The 24,191-nt window shown below is 45.7% G+C and overlaps 1 protein-coding gene across 1 annotated transcript in view; it reads left to right on the forward strand.

Moving 5' to 3' along the window:
- Nucleotides 1-782: 782 nt before the first annotated feature.
- Nucleotides 783-24,191, forward strand: part of LOC132764267 (solute carrier family 22 member 6-A-like) — a 36,272-nt gene continuing 12,863 nt past the window's right edge. Inside the window, exons 1-5 of the mRNA XM_067472415.1 lie at nt 783-1,677; nt 8,412-8,515; nt 10,086-10,240; nt 10,323-10,491; nt 19,879-20,002. Of these exons, the coding sequence (XP_067328516.1) occupies nt 1,291-1,677; nt 8,412-8,515; nt 10,086-10,240; nt 10,323-10,491; nt 19,879-20,002 (939 nt within the window). The 5' untranslated portion in view covers nt 783-1,290. The remainder of the gene's footprint in view (nt 1,678-8,411; nt 8,516-10,085; nt 10,241-10,322; nt 10,492-19,878; nt 20,003-24,191) is intronic.

Genomic DNA, 24,191 nt, shown 5'->3' on the forward strand with positions numbered 1-24,191 from the left:
GTCTGGAGAACAAGCCCTATGAGGAGCGGCTTAAAGAGCTGGGCATATTTAGCCTGAAGAAGAGAAGGCTGAGAGGAGACATGATTTTGTTGTTGTTCATTCGTTCAGTCATCTCCGACTCCTCGTGATCTCATGGACCAGCCCACGCCAGAGCTCCCTGTCGGCCGTCACCACCCCCAGCTTCTTCAAGGTCAAGGAGACATGATAGCCATGTATAAATACGTAAGAGGAAGTCATAGGGAGGAGGGAGCAAGCTTGTTTTCTGGAGACTAGGGCGCAGAACAATGGCTTCGGACTACAAGAAAGGAGATTCGATCTGAACATTAGGAAGAACTTCCTGACTGTGAGAGCTGTTCAGCGGTGGAACTCTCTGCCCCAGAGTGTGGTAGAGGCTCCTTCTTTGGAGGCTTTTAAACATGTATAAATACGTGAGAGGAAGTCACAGGGAGGAGGGAGCAAGCTTGTTTTCTGGAGGCTAGGAAGCAGAATAATGGCTTCAAACTACAAGAAGAGATCCCCTCTGAACATTAGAAAGAACTTCCTGACTGTGAGCTGTTCAGCAGTGGAACTCTCTGCCCCAGAGTGTGGCGGAAGCTCCTTCTTTGGAGGTTTTTAAGCAGAGGCTGGATGGCCATCTGTCGGGGGTGCTTTGAATGCAATTTTCCTGCTTCATGGCAGAATGTGGTTGGACTGGATGGCCCACGAGGTCTCTTCCAACTCTATCTCAGAAAACCACTCCCATCACAAACTTTGTCGAAATAGTTTGAAGGGGAAAGGTTCACCTTTCAGGTCTGACTCGGCTCCGTCGTTGCTGTGACTCCGATCTCTAAATTCCTTGGAAATTAATAACCCTGCCCTTCTCCAAGAACTCCAAAACCTAGGAGACGGGTCTCTCATTAAACCGGATAAGCCGCCTCAAACTCGGCAGGGGCTTAATCGGGAGCCAAACAACGACAACACACCGGAGGACGTTTTTGTGGCTCTTTATCCTCACTGCACCTTTCATATCCTTGGGAGTCGGAAAGGTGTTTTCCTTTGGAAGGAATGCCATGAAGACACACATCTCTTGAAGCAAAGTCAAAGGGCGCCGTGGAGCCGACAACACGTCCTGTTTGTCCATCAGCAGGAGAAAAATCTCAAGCTGGGACTCTTAACCGTTTCGTGTCGCCGGACAAAAGTAAACCCGAGTGGCAACTGCGTAAACAACATCAACGGCTTCTTTCCAGTTTCGTCCCTTTGCTGCTTCCCAAGGTTTTTGAACCCGAGCAAGAGTCAAAACGTTGACTCAGGATGGCTTTTGCGCAACTTTTGGACCAGGTTGGCAGCATGGGCCGCTTCCAGGTCCTCAATGTGCTGATGCTGTGCTTTCCGACGCTCTTCATGGCCACCCATAACTTATTGCAGAACTTCACCGCAGCGGTGCCGGGTCACCATTGCCGCATCTCCGCCAACTTCACATGTGGCGACAATGCCACCGGAAACTTGGATTGCCGACATCTCTTCATCCCCACAGATGGCAAGCGGATGCTACAGAAATGTCGCCGTTTTGTCACCATCCAGTGGCAGGCCCTGGACCCCAATTTCACCGGACTGGAAGGAATGGAGTCTCAGGAGGAACCTTGTCTAGATGGATGGGTCTACGAGGAGGAGGTCTTTGCATCCACTGTCGTAACAGAGGTAGGTTGGTGGACACCATTGAGGGACTTGATTCCTTTTCTGGGTACAGATGGAAAGTGAGACAGAGAGGAGACTCTGGTTTGGCTTGTGGGACTCCTACAACAAAAATTAGAATAACGGTATCCTAGAGTTTGAAGAGATCCCAAGGACCATCTGGTCCAACCCCATGAGATAGATAGGTAGGTAGATAGATAGATAGATAGATAGATAGATAGATAGATAGATTCATGGAGCTGAGCAACCTCAAGGGCCATCTGGTCCAACCCCATGAGAGAGGGGGGAGGATTAGATATATTCAGGATGCTGAGAGACCCCAAGGACTATCCAATCCAACCCCATGAGATAGATAAACAGATAGATAGATAGATAGATAGATAGATAGATAGATAGATAGATAGATAGAATGAATCATGGAGCTGAGCGACCTCAAGGACCATCTGGTCCAACCCCATAAGAGGGGAGGGGCCTAGATATATTTATAGTGCTGAGAGACTCCAAGGACTATCCAATCCAACCCCATGAGATAGATAAACAGATAGATAGATAGATAGATAGATAGATAGATAGATAGATTGATTCGTGGAGCTGAGAGACCCCAAGGACCATCTGATCCAACCCCATTAGATACATAGATCAATCAATAGATAGATTCAAGGAGCTGAGAGACCCCAGGGACCATCCGGTCCAGTCCCCATGAGATAGACAGATAGATAAATTTGTGGACCTGAGAGACCCCAAGGACCATCCAGTCCAACCCCATGAGATAGATAGGTAGGTAGGTAGGTTGATTGATTGATTCATGGAGCTGATTGACCTCAAGGGCCATCTGGTCCAACCCCATGAGAGAGGGGAGAGATTAGATATATTCATGGTGCTGAGAGACCCCAAAGACTATCCAACCCAATCCCATGAGATAGATAGATAGATAGATAGATAGATAGATAGATAGATAGATAGATGGAGCTGAGACCCCAAGGACCATCTGGTCCAACCCCATGAGATACATAGACCAATTCAAGGAGCTGAGAGACCCCAGGGACCATCCGGTCCAGTCCCCATGAGAGAGAGAGAGAGAGAGAGAGATAAATTTGTGGACCTGAGAGACCCCAAGGACCATCCAGTCCAACCCCATGAGATAGATAGGTAGGTAGGTAAGTAGGTAGGTTGATTGATTGATTGATTCATGGAGCTGATTGACCTCTAGGGCCATCTGGTCCAACCCCATGAGAGAGGGGGGAGGATTAGATATATTCATGATGCTGAGAGACCCCAAGGACTATCCAATCCAATCCCATGAGATAGATAGATGATAGATAGATAGATAGATAGATAGATAGATAGATAGATAGATAGATGGAGCTGAGACCCCAAGGACCATCTGGTCCAACCCCATGAGATACATAGACCAATCGATAGATAGATTCAAGGAGCTGAGAGACCCCAGGGACCATCTGGTCCAGTCCCCATGAGATAGACAGATAGATAAATTTGTGGACCTGAGAGACCCCAAGGACCATCCAGTCCAACCCCATGAGATAGATAGATAGATAGATAGATAGATAGATAGATAGGTAGATAGATAGGTAGATAGATTGATTCATGGAGCTGATTGACCTCTAGGGCCATCTGGTCCAACCCCATGAGAGAGGGGGGAGGATTAGATATATTCATGATGCTGAGAGACCCCAAGGACTATCCAATCCAATCCCATGAGATAGATAGATAGATAGATAGATAGATAGATAGATAGATAGATAGATAGATGGAGCTGAGACCCCAAGGACCATCTGGTCCAACCCCATGAGATACATAGACAAATTGATAGATAGATTCAAGGAGCTGAGAGACCCCAGGGACCATCCGGTCCAACCCCATGAGATAGGTAGACAGACAGACAGACAGACAGACAGACAGACAGATTCATGGAGCTGAGCAACCTCAGGGGCCATCTGGTCCAACCCCATAAAGTGGGGGGGGGGGGTAGATATATTCATGATGCTGAGAGACCCCAAGGACTATCCAATCCAACCCTATGAGATAGATAGATAGATAGATAGATGATAGATAGATAGATAGATAGATAGATAGATAGATAGATAGATAGATAGATTAGACAGATGAATACATAGATGGCTAGATGGATGGATGGATGGATGGATGGATGGATGGATGGATGGATGGATGGATGGACGGACAGACTGACAGATAGATAGACAGACAGACAGATGAATGGATAGATAGATAGATAGATAGATAGATAGATAGATAGATAGATAGATAGATAGATCAAAGGATGGATGGATGGATGGATGGATGGATGGATGGATGGAGAGATAGATGGATGGATGGAAAGAAAGAAAGAAAGAAAGAAAGAAAGATAGATTGATTGATTCGTGGAACTGAGAGACCCCAAGGACCATCTGATCCAACCCCATTAGATACATAGATCAATCAATAGATTCAAGGAGCTGAGAGATCCCAGGGACCATCTGGTCCAAACCCCATGAGATAGATAAACAGATAGACAGACAGACAGATAGACAGATATATAGATAGATTGATTCGTGGAGCTGAGAGACATCAAGGACCAGCTGGTCCAACCCCATGAGATAGATAGATCGATCGATAGATAGATTCATGGAGCTGAGAGACCCCAAGAACCACCTGGTCCAATCCCCTGGAGATAGACAGACAGACAGACAGACAGATTCATGGAGCTGAGAGACCCCAAGGACTATCAGGTCCAACCCTGTGAGATATATGGATGGATGGATGGGGAGAGAGAGAGAGAGAGAGAGAGAGAGAGAGAGAGAGAGAGATCAAAGGATGGATAAAATAATGGATGGATGGATGGAGAGATAGATGGATAGATAGACAGATAAATAGATAGATAGATGGAGCTGAGAGACCCCAAGGACCAGCTGGTCCAATCCCCTGGAGATAGACAGACAGACAGACAGATTCGTGGAGCTGAGAGACCCCAAGGACCAGCTGGTCCAACCCCGTGAGATATATGGATGGATGGATGGATGGATGGATGGAGAGAGAGAGAGAGAGAGAGAGAGAGAGATCAAAGGATGGATGGATGGATGGATGGAGAGATAGATAGATAGAGCTGAGAGACCCCAAGGACCATCTGGTCCAACCCCATGAGATGGATAGATGGATGGATGGATGGAGAGATAGATGATAGATAGATAGATAGATAGATAGATAGATAGATAGATAGATAGACAGACAGACAGACAGATAGATCAAAGGATGGATGGAATAATGGATGAATGGAGAGATAGATGGATAGATGGATAGATAGATAGAGCTGAGAGACCCCAAGGACCATCTGGTCCAACCCCATGAGATGGATAGATGGATGGATGGATGGATGGATGGATGGATGGATAAATAATAAATAGATTCATGGAGTTGAGAGACCCCAAGTGCCATCCAATCTAACTCCCTTCTGCCATGTGGGAAGATACCTTCCAATAGATGACCATTCAGCCTCTGCTTAAAGGTCTCCCTGTGATGGAGAGTCCACTGAACTCTCAATGCTAGCTTGAAGAGCCCCCAAAGGCCATCCAGTCCAACCCCATTTTGCCAGCATTAAGGCACCTTCCGATCCCTCCCAATAGATGGCCATCCAGTCTCTTCTTAAAGACCTCAAGACTCCACTGGATTCTCAGTCCTAGCTGAAAGAGACCCCAAGGACCATGCAGTCCAACCCCATTCTGCTATGCAGTAAGACACCATCTGAACCCTCCCAACAGATGGCCATTCAGCTTCTGCTTAAAAACCTCTAGAAGAGGAGAGTGCTTTGGATTCTTAATGCTAGAGTTGCAATAGACTCAAAGGGTGATCCAGTCCAGCCCCCTTCTGCCATGCAGGAAGGCACAATCAAAGCCCTCCTGACAGATGGCCATTCAGTCTCTATTTAAAAACCCACAGAGAAAGAGATTCCAGCAGACTCCCAGGAAGCAGATTTTGCCACCAAACAGCTCTGACGATCAGGATGTTTCATTGGAATTTCTTGCTCTGCCATTTGAATCCATTGTTCCGTGCAATCCTTGCTTCCTTCCCCCCAAAATGCCAACCATTCCAGATCCAGGATGAAATGGGCATCACTCCAAGAGAAGAGAACAATGGTGGCCATTCATTGGTTCAAAGATTATTATATTATATTTGCAAGTGCAGAATGGAGCAGAATCCTCTGAGTTTTCTTTACTCGTTGCTCCCTTCCACTTGGTTGTATGTCTCCAACTTATGGCGACCCAAAGGCCAACGTTTTGCAGGGTTTTCTGAGGCCGAGAGTATGTGACTCACCCAAGGTGCGTCTTCATGGTCTCCAGAGTCATAGTCCAACATCAAAACTGTTGCACCAAAATGACAGCTCCGAGGGATATAACCTGAACTTCAAAGTGGTGTCAAACTGCATTCATTCTATGGTGTTGATGCACTCTCAACATCTCCATTTGGAGGAGGATCTGCGGATACGGAGGTTTCTATTTCAGGAGGATCTGCGGATACGGAGGTTTCTATTTCAGGAGGATCTGCGGATACGGAGGTTTCTATTTCAGGAGGATCTGGGGATACGGAGGTTTCTATTTCAGGAGTATCTATGGATATGGAGGTTTCTATTTCAGGAGGATCTGCGGATACGGAGGTTTCTATTTCAGGAGTATCTATGGATATGGAGGTTTCTATTTCAGGAGGATCTGCGGATACGGAGGTTTCTATTTCAGGAGTATCTATGGATATGGAGGTTTCTATTTCAGGAGGATCTGCGGATATGGAGGTTTCTTTTTCAGGAGTACCTACGGATATGGAGGTTTCTATTTCAGGAGGATCTGCGGATATGGAGGTTTCTTTTTCAGGAGTACCTATGGATATGGAGGTTTCTATTTCAGGAGGATCTGCGGATATGGAGGTTTCTTTTTCAGGAGTACCTACGGATATGGAGGTTTCTATTTCAGAAGGATCTGCGGATACGGAGGTTTCTATTTCAGGAGGATCTGCGGATATGGAGGTTTCTATTTCAGGAGGATCTGCGGATAAGGAGGTTTTTATTTCAGGAGGATCTGCGGATATGGAGGTTTCTATTTCAGGATGATCTGCGGATAAGGAGGTTTTTATTTCAGGAGGATCTGCGGATATGGAGGGTTTCTATTTCAGAAGGATCTGCGGATACGGAGGTTTCTATTTCAGGAGGATCTGCAGATACGGAGGTTTCTATTTCAGGAGGATCTGCGGATACGGAGGTTTCTATTTCAGGAGGATCTGCGGATACGGAGGTTTCTATTTCAGGAGGATCTGCGGATACGGAGGTTTTTATTTCAGGAGGATCTGCGGATACGGAGGTTTCTATTTCAGGAGGACCTGCGGAAATGGAGGTTTCTATTTCAGGAGGACCTGCGGATACGGATGTTTTTATTTCAGGAGGATCTGCGGATACGGAAGTTTGTATTTCAGGAGGATCTACGGATACGGAAGTTTGTATTTCAGGAGGATCTGCGGATATGGAGGTTTCTATTTCAGGAGGATCTGCGGATACGGGGGTTTTTATTTCAGGAGGATCTGTGGATACGGAGGTTTCTATTTCAGGAGGATCTGCGGATACGGATGTTTTTATTTCAGGAGGATCTGCGGATACGGAAGTTTGTATTTCAGGAGGATCTGCAGATACGGAGGTTTCTATTTCAGGAGGATCTGCGGATACGGAGGTTTTTATTTTAGGAGGATCTGTGGATACAGAGGTTTCTATTTCAGGAGGACCTGCGGATACGGAGGTTTCTATTTCAGGAGGATCTGCGGATACGGATGTTTTTATTTCAGGAGGATCTGCGGATACGGAAGTTTGTATTTCAGGAGGATCTGCGGATACGGAGGTTTCTATTTCAGGAGAATCTGTGGATACGGAGGTTTCTATTTCAGGAGGATCTGCGGATACAGAGGTTTCTATTTCAGGAGGATCTGCGGATATGGAGGTTTCTATTTCAGGAGGATCTGCGGATACGGAAGTTTGTATTTCAGGAGGATCTGCAGATACGGAGGTTTCTATTTCAGGAGGATCTGCGGATACGGAGGTTTTTATTTTAGGAGGATCTGTGGATACAGAGGTTTCTATTTCAGGAGGACCTGCGGATACGGAGGTTTCTATTTCAGGAGGATCTGCGGATACGGATGTTTTTATTTCAGGAGGATCTGCGGATACGGAAGTTTGTATTTCAGGAGGATCTGCGGATACGGAGGTTTCTATTTCAGGAGAATCTGTGGATACGGAGGTTTCTATTTCAGGAGGATCTGCGGATACAGAGGTTTCTATTTCAGGAGGATCTGCGGATATGGAGGTTCCTATTTCAGGAGGATCTACGGATACAGAGGTTTCTTTTTCAGGAGAATCTGCAGATACAGAGGTTTCTATTTCAGGAGGATCTGCGGATTCGGAGCTTTCTATTTCGGGAGGATCTGCGGATACGGAGCTTTCTATTTCGGGAGGATCTGCGGATACGGAGCTTTCTATTTCGGGAGGATCTGCGGATACGGAGCTTTCTATTTCGGGAGGATCTGTGGATTCGGAGCTTTCTATTTCGGGAGGATCTGCGGATACGGAGCTTTCTATTTCAGGAGGATCTGAGGATATGGAGGTTTCTATTTCAGGAGGATCTGCGGATATGGAGGTTGTATTGCATATCGTTCATGACTGTCACTAACAACAATGTTGCTTCTCCTTCCTGCAGTGGGACCTGGTGTGCGACTTCCGAAACTTGCAGCAAATGGCCCAGTCGATCTATATGGCTGGTGTGTTGGCGGGCGCGGTTGTGTTCGGTGGCCTCTCGGACAAGTAAGGCAACAGGGTTGGGCTATGGATGGCAACGTACACAGAGGAAACTACAAATCCCATCTCTGTACACCTTTTTATAGCAACTGGGGCTTGATCCCTCTGCTATTTTCACGTGTAGTTCTTGGTCATGGGGGCTTTGTGTGCCAAGTGTGGTCCAATTCCATCTTTGGTGGAGTTCAGAGTGTTCATTGATTGCAGGTGAACTATAAATCCCCGTATCTACAACTCCAAAATGTCCAGGCCAATTCCCCTCAAAACCCATCAGTATTCAAATTTGGGCATATCAGCACTGCATGCCAAGTTTGGTCCAGATCCATCATTGTTTGGCTTCATAGTTCACTCTGGATGTAGGTGAACTACAACTCCTATACATCCCTCCAAAGATCTCAAGAATATTTTGTTGCTCATTGAGCTTCTGTGTGCCAAGTTAGTGGCAGGTCCATCGTTGGTGGGGTACAGAGTGTTCTTGAATTGCAGGTGAACTATACATCCCAGGACCTACCACTCCTATGAATCATGGTTACTTCTCCCCAAATCTCCCTAGTATGTTCAGTTGCTGATCCATTCCTCTGTTTGCTGTGTCCCGTAGAAAAGAATAGGAAAGGGTTAAGGGATGTGCAGTGGTTGGGGTCATGCAAATTCCACACCAATTGAGAGAGAAAGAATCACTGGGATGTCTGTGGTGGAGGAAACACATACAATCTAGGATGGAATTGTTCCTGAATGAAAGCATTCACTTGGGTGGTGGGTAGAATGGTGTTTGTGGAGGACATTGGCAAATTCCACACTAATGGAGAGAGTAAGGAACACTGGGATGTCTGTGGTGGAAGAAACACATACAATCTAGGATGGAATTGTCCCTGAATGAAAGCCTTCACTTAGGTGGTGGGTGGAATCGTGATTGTAGAGAACATTGGCAAATTCCACACTAATGGAGAGAGCAAGGAACACTGGGATGTCTGTGGTGGAGGAAACACATACAATCTAGGATGGAATTGTCCCTGAATGAAAGCCTTCACTTGGGTGGTGGGTGGAATGGTGTTTGTGGAGGACATTGGCAAATTTCACACTAATGGAGAGAGCCAGGAACACTGGGATGTCTGTGGTGGAGGAAACACATACAATCTGGGATGGAACTGTCCCTGAATGAAAGCCTTCACTTGGGTGGTGGGTAGAATGGTGTTTGTGGAGGACATTGGCAAATTCCACTCTAATGGAGAGAACCAGGAACACTGGGATGTCTGTGGTGGACGAAACACATACAATCTAGGATGGAATTGTCCCTGAATGAAAGCCATCACTTGAGTGGAGATGATTGTGGAGGACATTGCAAATTCCACACTAATGGAGAGAGTAAGGAACACTGGGATGTCTGTGGTGGAGGAAACACATACAATCTAGAATGGAATTGTCCCTGAATGAAAGCCTTCACTTGGGTGGTGGGTAGAATGGTGTTTGTGGAGGACATTGGCAAATTCCACACTAATGGAGAGAGTAAGGAACACTGGGATGTCTGTGGTGGAGGTTGTCTATGTAATTGAGGTTATCCAAGGTCTCCCCGTTAATGTAGGTTCGGCCGGAAAGCCTTGCTCATCTGGTCCTGTTTCCAGATGGCCGTCTCGGGGTCCTGCGCCGCTTTCGCCCCCAGTTTCATCGCTTACTGCGTCTTCCGCTTCCTATCCGGGATGGCTCTCTCGGGCGTCGGACTCAACTGCTCCTCTCTGTGTGAGTCCCCTTCCGGCAGCCGGGGTGAGGGACTCTCGCAAAGCCTCTGAGCACGTGCAAAGAGCGTTTGCTTCTCTTCCAGCGGTGGAGTGGACTCCCATGCACCACCGGGCAACGGTCAGCATGGCGACTGGGTACAGCTACACCGCTGGGCAGTTTGTCCTGGCTGGAGTGGCCTACGCCATCCGGGACTGGCGCTGGCTCCAGCTTGCTCTGTCCTTCCCTTACTTTGTCTTCTTCCTCTACGGCTGGTGAGTATTTTCTCCCTATTTTGTCCCAAACTACGGCCCGCGGGCCGCATACGGCCCTCCAAAGTCCATTCCCTGGCCCTAAACTTTGCATTTTGTCCTATGTCTGACACAACTTGAAGGCACACAACAACAATCATCATTAATGTGTTCAGCCAAAATCAGGCCCACACTTCCCACTAAAATACTGGGCTGTTTATTGACCTTGTTATGATTGCATTTTTTTTTATAAACTTTATTATCATTTTCAATACATAGTAAAAAAAGACAGTCAGGATCGGAGGGGGGGGGATGGGGGGGGTAGGAGTTGTGGGTGGAGGGTATGTGTACAAGGGTAGGGGCACGTAGACGGGTGTAGGGGTAGGGAAAGACAACAAGGGCCCAATACAGTACAATACAATACAATACAATACCATTTATACAATACAAACGCGAGGGGGGGGGGGGGTTAGAGTCTAAAAAGAACTTCCTGGTGAACAAACAGTTAAGTAGTTCATTATCTTCAAATTACAAAAAAGACATGCCTATTAATTCCTGTATATTGTCGAGCCATTACTTACAATTTCACAGTATTTACTTTTCCTTTTTCTAGATATTCTATAAAGTTATTCCAGTCTGCGCCTTTTTCAGTATTTTCATTGTCAGATAGCCTCTGGGTCAGGAGATCCATGTTCATCACATCATACAGTTTTAGTGTCCACTGTTCTATTGTAGGGATCTCTCTAGACTTCCAGGTGCTGGCCAGTTGGATTCTGGCCGCTGTCGAAAGATGAAAGAGGATCTTACTATCATTGCTCTCGGGGACAGAGTCAGTAATACCCAGTAAAAAGCATTCGGGTTTCATGGGGATTTTCTTTTTAAGTATTATCTCGGTTTCTTTGTGGATGGCCCGCCAAAAGGTTTTTATTTTTGGGCAGTCCCACCACATGTGGATAAAGGTTCCGGTGGCTTTCTTACATTTCCAACATTTATTTTCTAGTTTCCCCTTGCTGTATTTGGCTAATTGGACCGGGGTCAGGTACCATCTATAAAAGATCTTGTACCAATTCTCCTTATAATCATTGGAACGTATATATTTTATTTTTTTTAGCCAGATTCCTTCCCATTCCTTGTAGTTAATGGGGCGTCCGATATCTTTCGCCCATTTCACCATATTTTCTTTAATTTGCTCTCTCTCGGTCTCCCACTTTAGCAACTGTTGGTATATTTTCTTTATGTGTTTACTTTCTGATTTTATTATTCTTTCCCAGAAGGATTCCCCTGTTTCAAAGCCAATCTTTTTATCTAAGTCAAAGTTCTCCTTTATCTGGTGGTATTGGAACCACGAAAGGGTGGGGTCCTGGATTCTCAGTTCCTCTTGTGTCTTAAGTAATGGTTCGTGAGTGTTTCCCCTGATGATCTCTTTATAGGTTAACCATTTCTCTCTGCTTGCCCCTCTAACCTGGCTGGCTTCGTTCGGGGAGAACCAGAGAGGGGTTTTTGTATAGAAATTGTTGATATAGCGCTCCCAGGTCTCGATGAGGGGGGCCCTTACAAAATGATTTTTAAAATTTCTTTCTTTCTTCGCCTTGCCCCTCCATAGGTAGTTATGCCAACCTTGCATCAGATCCTGTCCCTCTAGGGCTAGAAGTTTTTCCTCTTTTAGACTAATCCACTCCTTGACCCAGCAAAGAGCTGCGGCATCATGGTAGAGACGCAAATTAGGGAGCGCCAGTCCCCCTCGTTTCTTATTGTCGCAGAGGTTGACAAAGCTGATTCTATGCCTTCCTCCTTTCCAAATGAATTTTTTAATGTCTCTATGCCATGTGTCGAATGTTTTCTTATTCTTTATTATTGGGAGGGTCTGAAAAAGGTAGAGAATGTCGGGGAGAATGTTCATTTGGATTGCGGCTATTCTTCCCAGGAGAGAGAGTTTTAGTGGTTCCCATCTTTTCAATTTTTCTCTAATTTGTGGCCATTTTTTTTCATAGTTGTTCTTAAATAACATAGAGTTTTTGGCTGTTAGAATAACTCCTAGGTATTTCACTTTTTTTACTACTCTGATCTCAGTTCTTTTTTGTAATTCTTCTACCTTCTTGGCGCTGATGTTCTTCGTTAGCATTTGTGTTTTCTCTTTATTCACTCTAAAGCCAGCAACCGAGCCATATATTTCCATTTCTTGCCACCATTTATCAATTGTATCGAGGGGATCTTCTACCACGCATACGATGTCATCCGCGAATGCCCGAATCTTGATCTTGTGTCTCCCTAATGTGAGTCCCTTTAGGTTATCGTTTTTCCTTATTCTGTTCAATAATAATTCCAGGGTTAAAATAAAGATAAGGGGGGACAGCGGACATCCCTGTCGGGTACCCTTCTCAATTGCAAAGTTGGAGGATGTTTGGCCGTTAATTGTTATGTTGGCCGACTGCTGAGAGTATATGGAGTCTATTGCCTTATTAAAATTATAGCCAGCGTCCATTTCCTTTAGTGTTTCTTTGATGAGGAACCAATTGACGTTGTCGAACGCCTTTTCGGCGTCGACAAACAGAAGCGCCACTTCTTTGTTTATTTTCCTATCATAGTATTCTATTGTGTCTAATATGATACGTATGTTATCTCTTATTTGTCTTCTGGGTAGGAAGCCTTTTTGGTCTTCTTCTATCCTTTCAGTAAGTACTCCCTTCATTCTCTCTCCCAGGATACTAGCGAAAATTTTATAATCGTTATTAAGGAGAGAGATTGGTCTAAAATTTTTCAATTTGGTGTTGTCTGTGCCCTCTTTGTGTATAAGGGTTATGTTGGCTGTTTTCCAGGTCTCTGGGGTTGTTCCTTCTTCTAGTATCTTATTCATTGTTTTCATAAGGGGATTTATCAATTGGTCTACAAAGGTTTTATAATACTGTGTTGTAAGGCCGTCGGGGCCAGGGGCCTTATGAAGGGGTAGTTTCTTAATAGTTCTTTTTATTTCATCCACAGAGATTTTTTTGTTAAGCATTTCTCTCTGTGCCTCAGTTATTTTTGTTATGTCCTGTTCTCCTATAAATCTCATCACCTCTTCCTTAGGGATCTTATCCTCCGTATATAATTTCCTGTAAAATTCCACAAATTGGTCTAATATTTCCGTTGTTTTGTTGTAAATTTTTCCTTCTGCTTCTATCTGCACTATTCTGCGGGATTGCCTCTTTATAGCCAATTTTCTTGCTAACCATCTACTTACTCTGTTAGCATTTTCGAAATGATCCTGTTTAGCATACCTGAGTTTCTTTTCCATCTCTTCGAGGTCTAGGGTAATTAGTTGTTTCCTTAGTAACTCTATCTGATACAGTGTTTTCTTATTCGGTCCGTGTAGTTTTGCTTGTATTTCTTGGTGTTCTAGTTCTTTCTTAAGTTTCTCATATTCTGCTTTTTGTTTTTTCTTTTCTCTGGCTGCGTGCTCTATGAAGTGGCCTCTCATAAAGGCTTTTGAGGCATCCCATATAATCTCGATGGCTGTATCTTTTTCCTTATTTAGTGTGAAAAATTCCTTAAGGAGTTCGTTATATCTATTTTGGTTGTTTTCTCCTTTTATTAGGTGTTCTTTCAATTTCCAATTAAAGGATGGTCTTTTGTTAGAATCTTCTAGAATTGTTACTAGGATTGGGGCATGGTCCGATGTTATTATTGGAAGTATTTTGGTTTTTTCTATTTTGTTTGCCATTGATTTTGAACACCAAACCATGTCGATCCGCGACCAGGTTTGGTGACGGTTGGAATAGAAGGTGAAATCTATCTCTCCTTTATGTTGTGACCTCCATATGTCCACCATGTCCAGTTCTGCTAGTGTTTGCGCGAATGATCTGGGTAGGGCCCCTGTTGTTCCCTTAGTCTTTGTTTTTTTAACATCTACTTGGGTGTCAAGGACTCCGTTAAAGTCACCCAAGATCACTAGATCATCATATTCCTGTTCTATTATATATTGTCTTAATTTCTGTATATATTCCACCTTCCCCCCATTTGGCGCATATATGTTACATACAAGAGTCTTACTTCCATTTATGTTGATCAATACTCCCAGCATCCTTCCCTCCCCATCCTTAAAGGCAAGCTTTGATGTCAGGCTCTCTTTTACGTAGGTAGCAACCCCCCCCTTTTTTTCTTTACTACAAGAGTAATACAATTTCCCCAGTCTATTCTGTTCCAGGTATATGACCCTCTTCCTTGAAATATGAGTCTCTTGTATACATGCTATTTCGCACTTCTCCTTGATTAGGGAGTGCCAGATTCTCTTTCTCTTATTCGGAACATTCAGTCCATTAACATTCTGGGTTATAATTTTTATTCTTTGATCCATTTTAAATTATGATTTATTACCTTGTATTCCTCCGCTCTGGTTGTTCCTCCTGGTCCGTCGTTGTTTGGTTGGGTCCGCGGGGATTTCTTCCTTGCTCTTTTCCTCTTCTTCTTTATCCAGCCTGCCTCTGACGGAGATTCCTCCATACTACCTTCTTCTTCATCGTCTTTCCCTTCCGTCTCAGGAGTAGTTTTTTTGTCTCTTGGAAGAGGTGTTTGTTGTTCTTTGTTGTCTTCTTCCTGTAATTTTTTAAGGAATTTTTTCGCTTCTGCCTCGGAGGTTATCCAGTATTTTGTATCTCTCCATGTGGTCATTACTCCCTCTCTTTTTTCCCATCTAAAACGGATGTTCCTTTTTTTCAGTTCTTCAGTTAGAAAATGGTATTTTCTTCTTTTTTCCAAAGTTGTTATGGGGATTTCTTTCAGAATCACAACTCTACTTCCTTTATGGAGTACTGGAGATCTTGCATTTTCTCTTAGTATCTCATCTCGTTCACTTTTCTTCGTAAAGTTCACCAGGATGTCTCGAGGAACATTGTGCTTTCTTGCGTAGTTGGAATTAATTCTTGTTACTCTATCAATGGTTTTTCTAGCTGAGTCTGAGTTTATCTTTAATACTCTTGCCAATAGATCAGTGATTATTCCCTTTGTATCTTCATTTTCTTCTTCATTTATGTTGCGGAATCTTAATTGAGATTCTCTTTCTCTCAGTTCCTGGTCTTCTTGCTGGTTTTTTAGAGTATTAATTTCTCCCTCCATGATTTTCATTTTTCTTTCCATCTCCGATTGCTGTGTTCTGAAGTTTTCGTTTTCACTTTTCAGGGATTTATTTTCTTGCTTCAGATTTGCTATGTCTTCTCTTACATGTGTTATCTCTCTATTTAAGGTGAGGTGTAGGTCTTCTTTTATGTCTTTCTTCACTTCCTTTAATTCTTTTTTTAGTTCCTCCTTCAGGGCTGTATTCTGTTTGTCATTTTTGTCCTGCATATCTTTTACCACCGTGTGTAGTCTTGTCAATTCTTTCATGATGTCACTTAGATTAGGCTCCTCTGGGGAGGTCTCTTTCTTCCCTCCCCCTTTTTTGTCTTTCTCTTTTTCCTTGTCCATCTTTTCTGTTCTTTTTTGTGAGGACATGGCTAGTTTTTCTTTTAAGTTTATGCTCTTTTTATATTTCCTACCTGCCTTGGTGCCTCTTTCTCTAGTTGCCTCTTTTCTGGAGTCTTTTCACACTCTTTTTGGGATGTCTCCGTGTTTACTTTCTCTCTCTTCCTACTCCCATCTCTTTGCGTGATTTCGCCACTCACGCGAGATTTTTTTCTGGCTTCGCGGGATTCACCTCTCTCGGGAGGGTTCCTCGCGAGGCTTTCGGGAGGGTTCCTCGCGAGGCTTTGGCTCCTCGCGAGTTTTCCGCCGCTTCTTCGGCGTTTTCTTCGGCGTTTTCTTCGGGAGCTTTGGAGGCCTCTCGCACCTCTCGCGCCTCTCGCCCTGGTGTCAGGAGGCTCCTCGCCCTCTCTCTTCTGCCCCTCTCTCTTCCCACAGACCGGCGTAGGGTCTCTTCGCCGCTGCTGCTTGGTATGTTGTCTTCTGGGTGCGGGGGCTTTGAGGTTTTTGAGGCTTGAGGCTTGAGGGTTGAGGCTTTAAAACTTTGAGGCTTGAGGCTTAAGGGCGGGTAGTATGGAGGGGGGACGGGAGGGTTCCTCTGTTCCTCTGTTCTCTGTTCTCAGCAGGTCTATTATTTGGTTGTCTAGTTGCTTCTTCGCCGTCTGTTCGCTACTTACTCTTCTCCCTTCAAAGATCGTTTTCCTCTTAGTTCTTCACTTTCATTTCCTTCTCCTCGCAGACTTTAGTTTCTGTTCAGTCTTCTATTCGGTCTTCTCCTTAATTACGCCTTTCCCTTGGTTACGCGAGTGCCGGGATTGCAGTCTCGACTTTCTTCTCCCCCTTTACTTTTGCTCTTTTCTCACTGTTTGTTCCCCTTTTCTACGCACTTTCTTCTTCTCTCTGCTATCTTATCACGAAGTAATGGTGGCTGGCGTCCTTGCCTGAAGCACTCAGGTGCCTTAATTGAGTCTCGCCCTGGGCGGCTTCGGGGGGGTCTCCTAAGGAGACATTCCAGTCCAGGGTCTTTCTACCCCGTTATTTCCACGGGGTAGGGGGGGTCAAGCACCCCCAGAGACTTTCAAACTAAGGGCGGGCACCGACGAGCGTCAGTAAGCCGCTCCGTCCGCCATCTTGCCACCACCGGAAGTTTCATGATTGCATATTAATGCTATTGTTTTTAATTGTTTTAATTGTATTGTGATGTTTTGGGGTATTGATTTTTGCCTCTGTAAACCACATTGAGTCGCCCGTGGGTATACAAATATAGTAAATAAATAAAATAATAAATTTATATTGGTTCTAGGATTCTAGAATTCTAGAATCTTAGAGTTGGATGGAGACTCAAGGGTCATCCAGTCCAACCCCATTCTGCTACATGGGATGACATCATCAGATCCATCCCAATAGATGGCCATCCAACCTATACTTAAAGACCTTGATTCCACTGGACTCTCAATTCCAGCTGGAAGAGACCCCAATGGCTGTTCAGTCAAGCCCATTCTGATATGCGGTAAGACTAAAGACTTCCTGACTCCACTGGACTCTCAATTCTAGCTGTAAGAGACCCCAATGGCCGTCCAGTCCAACCCCATTCTGATATGCAGTAAGACACCATCTGATCCTTCCCAATAGATGGCCATCCAGCCTCTGCTTAAAGACCACCTGACTCCACTGGACTCTCAATTCTAGCTGGAAAAGACCCCAAGGGACATCCAATCCAACCCCATTCTGCTATGCAGTAAAACACCATCTGATCCCTCCCAATGGATGGCCATCCAGCCTATGCTTAAGGACCACCAGACTCCACTGGAGTCTCAATCCTAGCTGGAAGAGACCCCAAGGGCCATCCAATCCAACCCCATTCTGCTATGCGATAAGGCACCATCTGATCCAATAGATGGCCATCCAGCCTCTGCTGAAAGACCTCCTGACTCCACTGGACTCTCAATCCTAGCTGGAAGAAACCCCAAGGACCATCCAGTCCAACCCCATTTTGCCAGACATTAAGAACCTTCTGATCCCTCCCAATAGATGGCCATCCAGCCTATTCTTAAAGACCTCCAGATTCCACTGGACTCTCAATCCTAGCTGGAAGAGACCCTAAGGGCCATTCAGTCCAACCCCATTTTGCCAGACATTAAGACACCTTCTGATCCCTCCCAAGAGATGGCCATTCAGCCTTTGCTTAAAGACCTCCAGAGAAGGAGACTCCACTGGACTCTCAGTCCTAGCTGGAAGAGACCCCAATGGCCATCCAGTCCAACCCCATTCTGATATGTGGTAATACACCATCTGATCACTCCCAATAGATGGCCATCCAGCCTCTGCTGAAAGACCTCCTGACTCCACTGGACTCTCAATCCTAGCTGGAAAAGACCCAAGAGCCACCCAGTCCAACCCATTTCTGCTATGTGGGAAGACACCATCAGATCCCTCCCAATAGATGGCCATCTAGCCTATTCTTAAAGACCTCCTGGTTCCACTGGACTCTCAATCCTAGCTGAAAGAGACCCCAAGGGCTATCCAGTCCAACCCCATTTTCCCAGGTGCTAAGACACCTTCCGATCCCTCTCAACAGATGGCCATTCGGCCTCTGCTTAAAGACCTCCAGAGAAGGAGACTCCACTGGACTCTCAATCCTAGTTGGAAAAGACCCCAATGGCCATCCAGTCCAACCCCATTCTGATATGCGGTAAGGCACGATCTGATTCCTCCAAATAGATGGCCATTCAACCTCTGCTTTAAAAACTCTAGAAGAGGAGACTCCATTAGAATCTCAATCCTTGAGTTGGAACAGACCCTAAGGGTCGTCCAGTGCAACTCCCTTCTGCCATACAGAAAGGCACAATCAAAGCCCTCCTGACAGACGACCATCTAGCCTCTGCTTAAAAGCCTAAAGAGAAGGAGATTCCACCACACTCTCAGTCCTAAAATTGGAAGAGACCCCAGGGGTGCTCCAGTCCTGCCAGGCACAAAGATACCATCAAAGCCCTGAAATCATGGAGGAATTTAAAAGGGTCTGGCCCTGTAGGAGAGACCCTGCGGACCCACCAAAGAGGGCTCGCTACAATGGTGAGCAAAGAGAAGCCCAATTTAAAAGGTTTTTCCTAAGTTCCCAAAAGAGATCTCACCAAAGTTGAAGGAAGCGCCACCGAGATGATTTTATTGCGATTCAGCTGAAAAGGATGCAAAGCAGCAATATTTCGCCAAGCTGAGCATACAGTGTACAAAAATAAAGGCCTTTTTATACATAAAACAGAGCTGCCAGGTTTGAATCTCCTATTCCCCATCCCTCTGCCGGCTCGACGATGATTGTCTGGTGCTCTACAGTTGGGAGGAGGCTTGGCCTCCTCCTGAGCGCCTGGACCAATCGCTGGCCTTCTGCTGCCTCGGCATCCTGACGAATCAGGAGAGTGGGAGGCGGGACGAGAGGGAAACAATGGATTCTTGAGAGGATTATGGAGATTTTCAGATGTCCAAGTGACCAGCGAGTCCCAGCCTTTTCTATTGTCTTTGAGTGGCTGCAATAAACGTTGATGGCTGGCAAGCCTGCCATAATCTGGATTTTTCCAGTGTTGAGAGACAGGAACAATGAGGGAATTTTGGCTGTGGTTTCAGTGGATAAAAGTTGAATCAGTAACAGATTAGGACTAAGTGTGGCTTTCCGAAGGCTTCCTTTGTCCTATTGAGATATGATCATAAATGCCAAGTGACCGCTTCCTCTGGGGGGCCAACTCGGAGGCCAGAGGTCACAGTCCTTTGTTATTGTCCATGCAAATAGTGTCTTTTGATAAGGGTCTTTTCAACTGAAGATTTCCTCCTTTCCAGGGTCAGGGAGGGGTGGTTTCCTTGTATTTTTATACATTTCTCATTAAAGGGGAATTGGGCAAAAGGGTCAGGAAAAGGTCAGAGAAATATAGGGAGAAATATAGAAATCATGATATAGACTTATCCCTCCCACTGTTTTCTCTCCCAAAGGTGGTTTGTCGAGTCTGCCCGGTGGTACGCAACTGCAGGCAACCTGGACCAGGCGCTCAAGGAGTTGCAGAAAGTGGCACGGATCAACGGACAGAAAGAACAAGGAGAGAAGCTGACGCTAGAGGTGATTAGACAGAGTTGCTGACTAGTGGTGCTACTCTTCCTTTGAGCACATGCCATCTTATCCGTAGCCTTCTTGAATTGTGGTGCACAGAGTTATTCCAGGTAACCAAAACACAACACTGTGAGATTATGACTTCCTTGACCTAGACCAGGCCTGGGAAAACATGGGCCCTCCAGGTGTTTTGTACCTCAACTCCCACAATTCCTAACAGCCTCACGCTTAAGTGGCTGAGGAGGGAAAGGAAAGGGCATGAGGCTGATGTCGAGCACCCCCCCCCCCAAAAAGGGATAGTGACTTATAGTTCTGCAAAGGACAAAGGTACCAGACTGCACAATAGGGGTTAAGTCTTGATCAATTTGTCAAGGCCTTAACAAACAATGAGGACCCCATGAAACTTTGGGAATGGCTAGACCTTGGGGTCTCTGCCTCTCTCTCTCTCTCGAGAGAGAGAGCTGTAGTTTTCTAAGGACCATGGGACCGGCTTCCATCCCAGCGCTGCAGGGCTTTGCGTCTTGACCCAGTGGAACTCCATAGACTCCCTTTGTCTGACTTTTTGAATTCTGCTACATTTCTGGACTTCACTCTCTTCAAGGACTCGCTCTCTACCCATGAACTTTCTTCAAGACAACTTATGGTGTGTCCTGATATCGTCTGCTTTTTATAATTGGTATTATTAATCTCTCTCTGGGGTCCCGTATGGGAAGATAGCTGCATATGATTTCACTGTGTATAATTTCTGTATGGTTTTTATGCTTCCTTGTATTCCTGACCATTTGCCCCTTCTCCCTTCAAAAGAAATATGTAAGGGAACCCCCTGGCCTTCAGAAACAAAAGACTGAAACCTCCCGCCAAAGACACCTTTGCATGGACAAAAGAAGGAGATTCTTATCTCTAGCGTCGGAAGATGGCCCACTAGAGTAAAGCATTGTTTGACAAAAGTTTATGTAAGATATAGGGAAACCTCCCCCTCTGCTTTTGTTTACTTAGCATTAACCTCAGGCTGCCATCATTGTTCCCCTGTCTCACAGCCAGGAAGGATCAGGACACATGTTGACCCTTTGTCTCACAAGAGCACATGGCGTTCCTTTGTTCAAAGACCCCTTTCCCAGATTCCTTTGTGCTCCCTCATCCCGCCTCCATTTCTCCTGATTGGCTGTCGCCACCAGGTGGCAGAGGTCTCCCCATTGGTTCCTATGGACCACTGGAGCCCATCGCCCAATCATGGCAGGGAACAACAGGGAAGCCGGGGCGGGGAGTTTGAACTCTACAGCTTTGAATTTGCTATAAATATGACTGTATTGGTGTATTCCCCTCATGCTTAGCTTGGCGAATGATTGCAGCTTTGCATCCGGTTTCAGCTGAATCGCATTAAATTTCGATGGCTCTTCTTCAACTGGTGAGACTTTTCATTGGGAAATCAGGGAAAAATATGGGATGCTTCTCTGTCTCGCCAGGGAAAAAAGAACTCTTTGATGAGTCCAATTGGTCCCTGCCTCCTGGCAAAGAACCCTAAATTTTAGCTCTAAAACGAGGCTGTTAGGAATTGTGGGAGTTGAGGTCCAAAACACCTGGAGGGCCCAGTTTTGCCCATGCAGAGGTTAGATGGTCATCTGTCAGGAGGGCTTTGATGTTGTCTTCCTGCCTGAAAGAAGGGGTTTGTTCTGGGGTAACTTCTAACTTCGATGATTTTTGTTGGAGCTCAGCCCGTGATTGCGTTTCAGAATCAGGGTGCTTTGGATGTGTGGAGTGATGTCAATGAGTTTCAAGATGGCAATGGTTTGGTCAATGATATTGATGCAGAGAACGACCAGGAGATCCCTGTTCAAAGTGTAGTTTGCCATAAGAACGTCCCTGAGGGGTGTGGGGACGATGGTGTGCTCCCTGAATTGTTACCAGAGAGTTCCCATGATAGGGAACACGAAAACAGCTCGGCACCTGGCCCAGCTGCAGAAACTAATGAGCAAATAGATAGACAGGAGGAGATCAGTCAAAACAGAAAAGCTGAACAATGGATTCGGCGTTCTGCCAGGCTCAGTCAGAAGAAGATAAGGGAATCTCAATGAAAGCGAAACCAATTTCTGAGTGCTTGGGGATAGTTTAATGCAGGGATAAAAGGTCCAAGGACAGGGAATGTTGTCCTTGGACCTGAAGTCGCAGGTTCGCAGCTTGGGAGTGATCCTGGACTCATTGCTGAGCCTGGAGCCCCAGGTCTCAGCGGTGGCCGGGAGAGCTTTTGCGCAATTAAAACTTGTGCACCAGTTGCGCCTGTACCTCGGGAAGTCTGATCTGGCCACAGTGGTCCATACTCTTGTTACATCCCGTATAGACTACTGCAACGCACTCTACATGGGGTTGCCCTTGAAGACTGTTCAGAAACTTCAACTGGTCCAATGAGCGGCAGCTAGATTGCTTACTGGAGTGACATACAGGGAACACACCACCCCCTTGTTGTGTCAGCTCCACTGGCTGCCGATTCAGTTCCGAGCACAATTCAAGGTGCTGGTTTTGACCTACAAAACCCTTTACAGTTCCGGTCCAGTGTATCTGTCCGAACATATCTCCCTCTACGTCCCATCCCGGAATTTGAGATCATCTGGGGAGGCCCTGCTCTCGACCCCACCGCTATCACAGGTGAGGCTGGTGGGGACAAGGAGCAGGGCCTTCTCAGTGGTGGCCCCCACCTGTGGAACTCACTTTCGGGGGAAATCAGGGCATCAACATCCCTCCTTGCCTTCAGGAGGAAGATAAAGACGTGGTTGTGGAACCAGGCCTTTGGGCATCCTGACAATTAGATATGGAAACCAGATAGATAGGACTGACAATGTGTGGAAAGTAGAACCTAACTATGAGTCTGTTAAGCGCTGACCAGCAATGAAGTTTGTATTGCTTTTATTGTTTTAATTGCTTTTATGGGTTTTATGGTTGTTTTGCCGATAATAATTATTGCTTATGTTAATTGTCATTATCGCTATAATTGCTGTCGTTAACTGATGTTGTGTTTTTGCTGCCATGTAATGTGGGCATTGAATTGTGCCTTGCTTGTGTAAGCCGCCCTGAGTCCCTGTCCCACCCCCCCCCCCCCCGGGGTGAGAAGGGCGGGGTATAAGCGACCGTAATAAATAAATAAATACATAAATCATTTAGAATCAAATTAAGTTCTTGTCTCATGGAAACCTTGCTTGAAAGACTCATGGTTAAGTGCCTTTTGTTCCATGTTTTTGATTCCTACAGTTATGCTTTTATATTCATGTTTTCTGATTTATTGCATTTTATTTGGGAAGTTTTGACCTGGAATTTATGGACTTTGCTGGACTATTATTGTGGACTATTTTGTTCCTGCTTATCTTTTCACCTAATTGGGAAAACCAGCTGATCCCCAACCCATCTAAAACACAGACATGTGCCTTTCATCTCAAGAACAGAGAAGCATCCCAAGCTCTGAAGATCACCTGGGAAGGAACCCCACTGGGGCATTGCAGCACACCCAAATACCTGGGAGTCACTCTGGACCGTGCTCTGACCTACAAGAAGCACTGCCTGAACATCAAGCAAAAAGTGAAACAATATCATAGAAACAATATCATACGAAAGCTGACTGGCACAACCTGGGGATCACAACCAGATACAGTGAAGACATCTGCCCTTGCGCTGTGCTACTCTGCTGCTGAGTACGCACATGCCCAGTGTGGAACACATCTCACCACACTAAAACAGTGGATGTGGCTCTTAATGAGACATGCCACATTATCACGGGGTGTCTGCGCCCTACACCACTGGAGAAATTACACTGCTTAGCCGGTATGGCACCACTTGACATCCGCCGGGAAGTAGCAGCCAATAGTGAAAGGACCAAGGCAGAGACATCTCCAGCTCATCCCTTGTTTGGGTATCAGCCAGCACGTCAACGACTTAAATCTAGAAATAGTTTTCTAAGATCTACAGAGACACTCGCTGGAACACCTCAGCAAGCGAGAGTCCAAAAGTGGCAGGCTCAAACCCAGCACCTCAATCCATGGGTGATACCAGATGAGAGACTCCCCCCTGGGCACACAGAAGGCGCTGAACAGACTGCGCTCTGGCACCACGAGATGCAGAGCCAACCTTCAAAAATGGGGCCACAAAGTGGAATCCTCGACATGCGAGTGCGGAGATGAGCAAACCACTGACCACCTACTGCAATGCACCCTGA

The sequence above is a fragment of the Anolis sagrei genome, chromosome 12, assembly GCF_037176765.1.
Source record: "Anolis sagrei isolate rAnoSag1 chromosome 12, rAnoSag1.mat, whole genome shotgun sequence".
NCBI lineage: Eukaryota > Metazoa > Chordata > Lepidosauria > Squamata > Dactyloidae > Anolis > Anolis sagrei.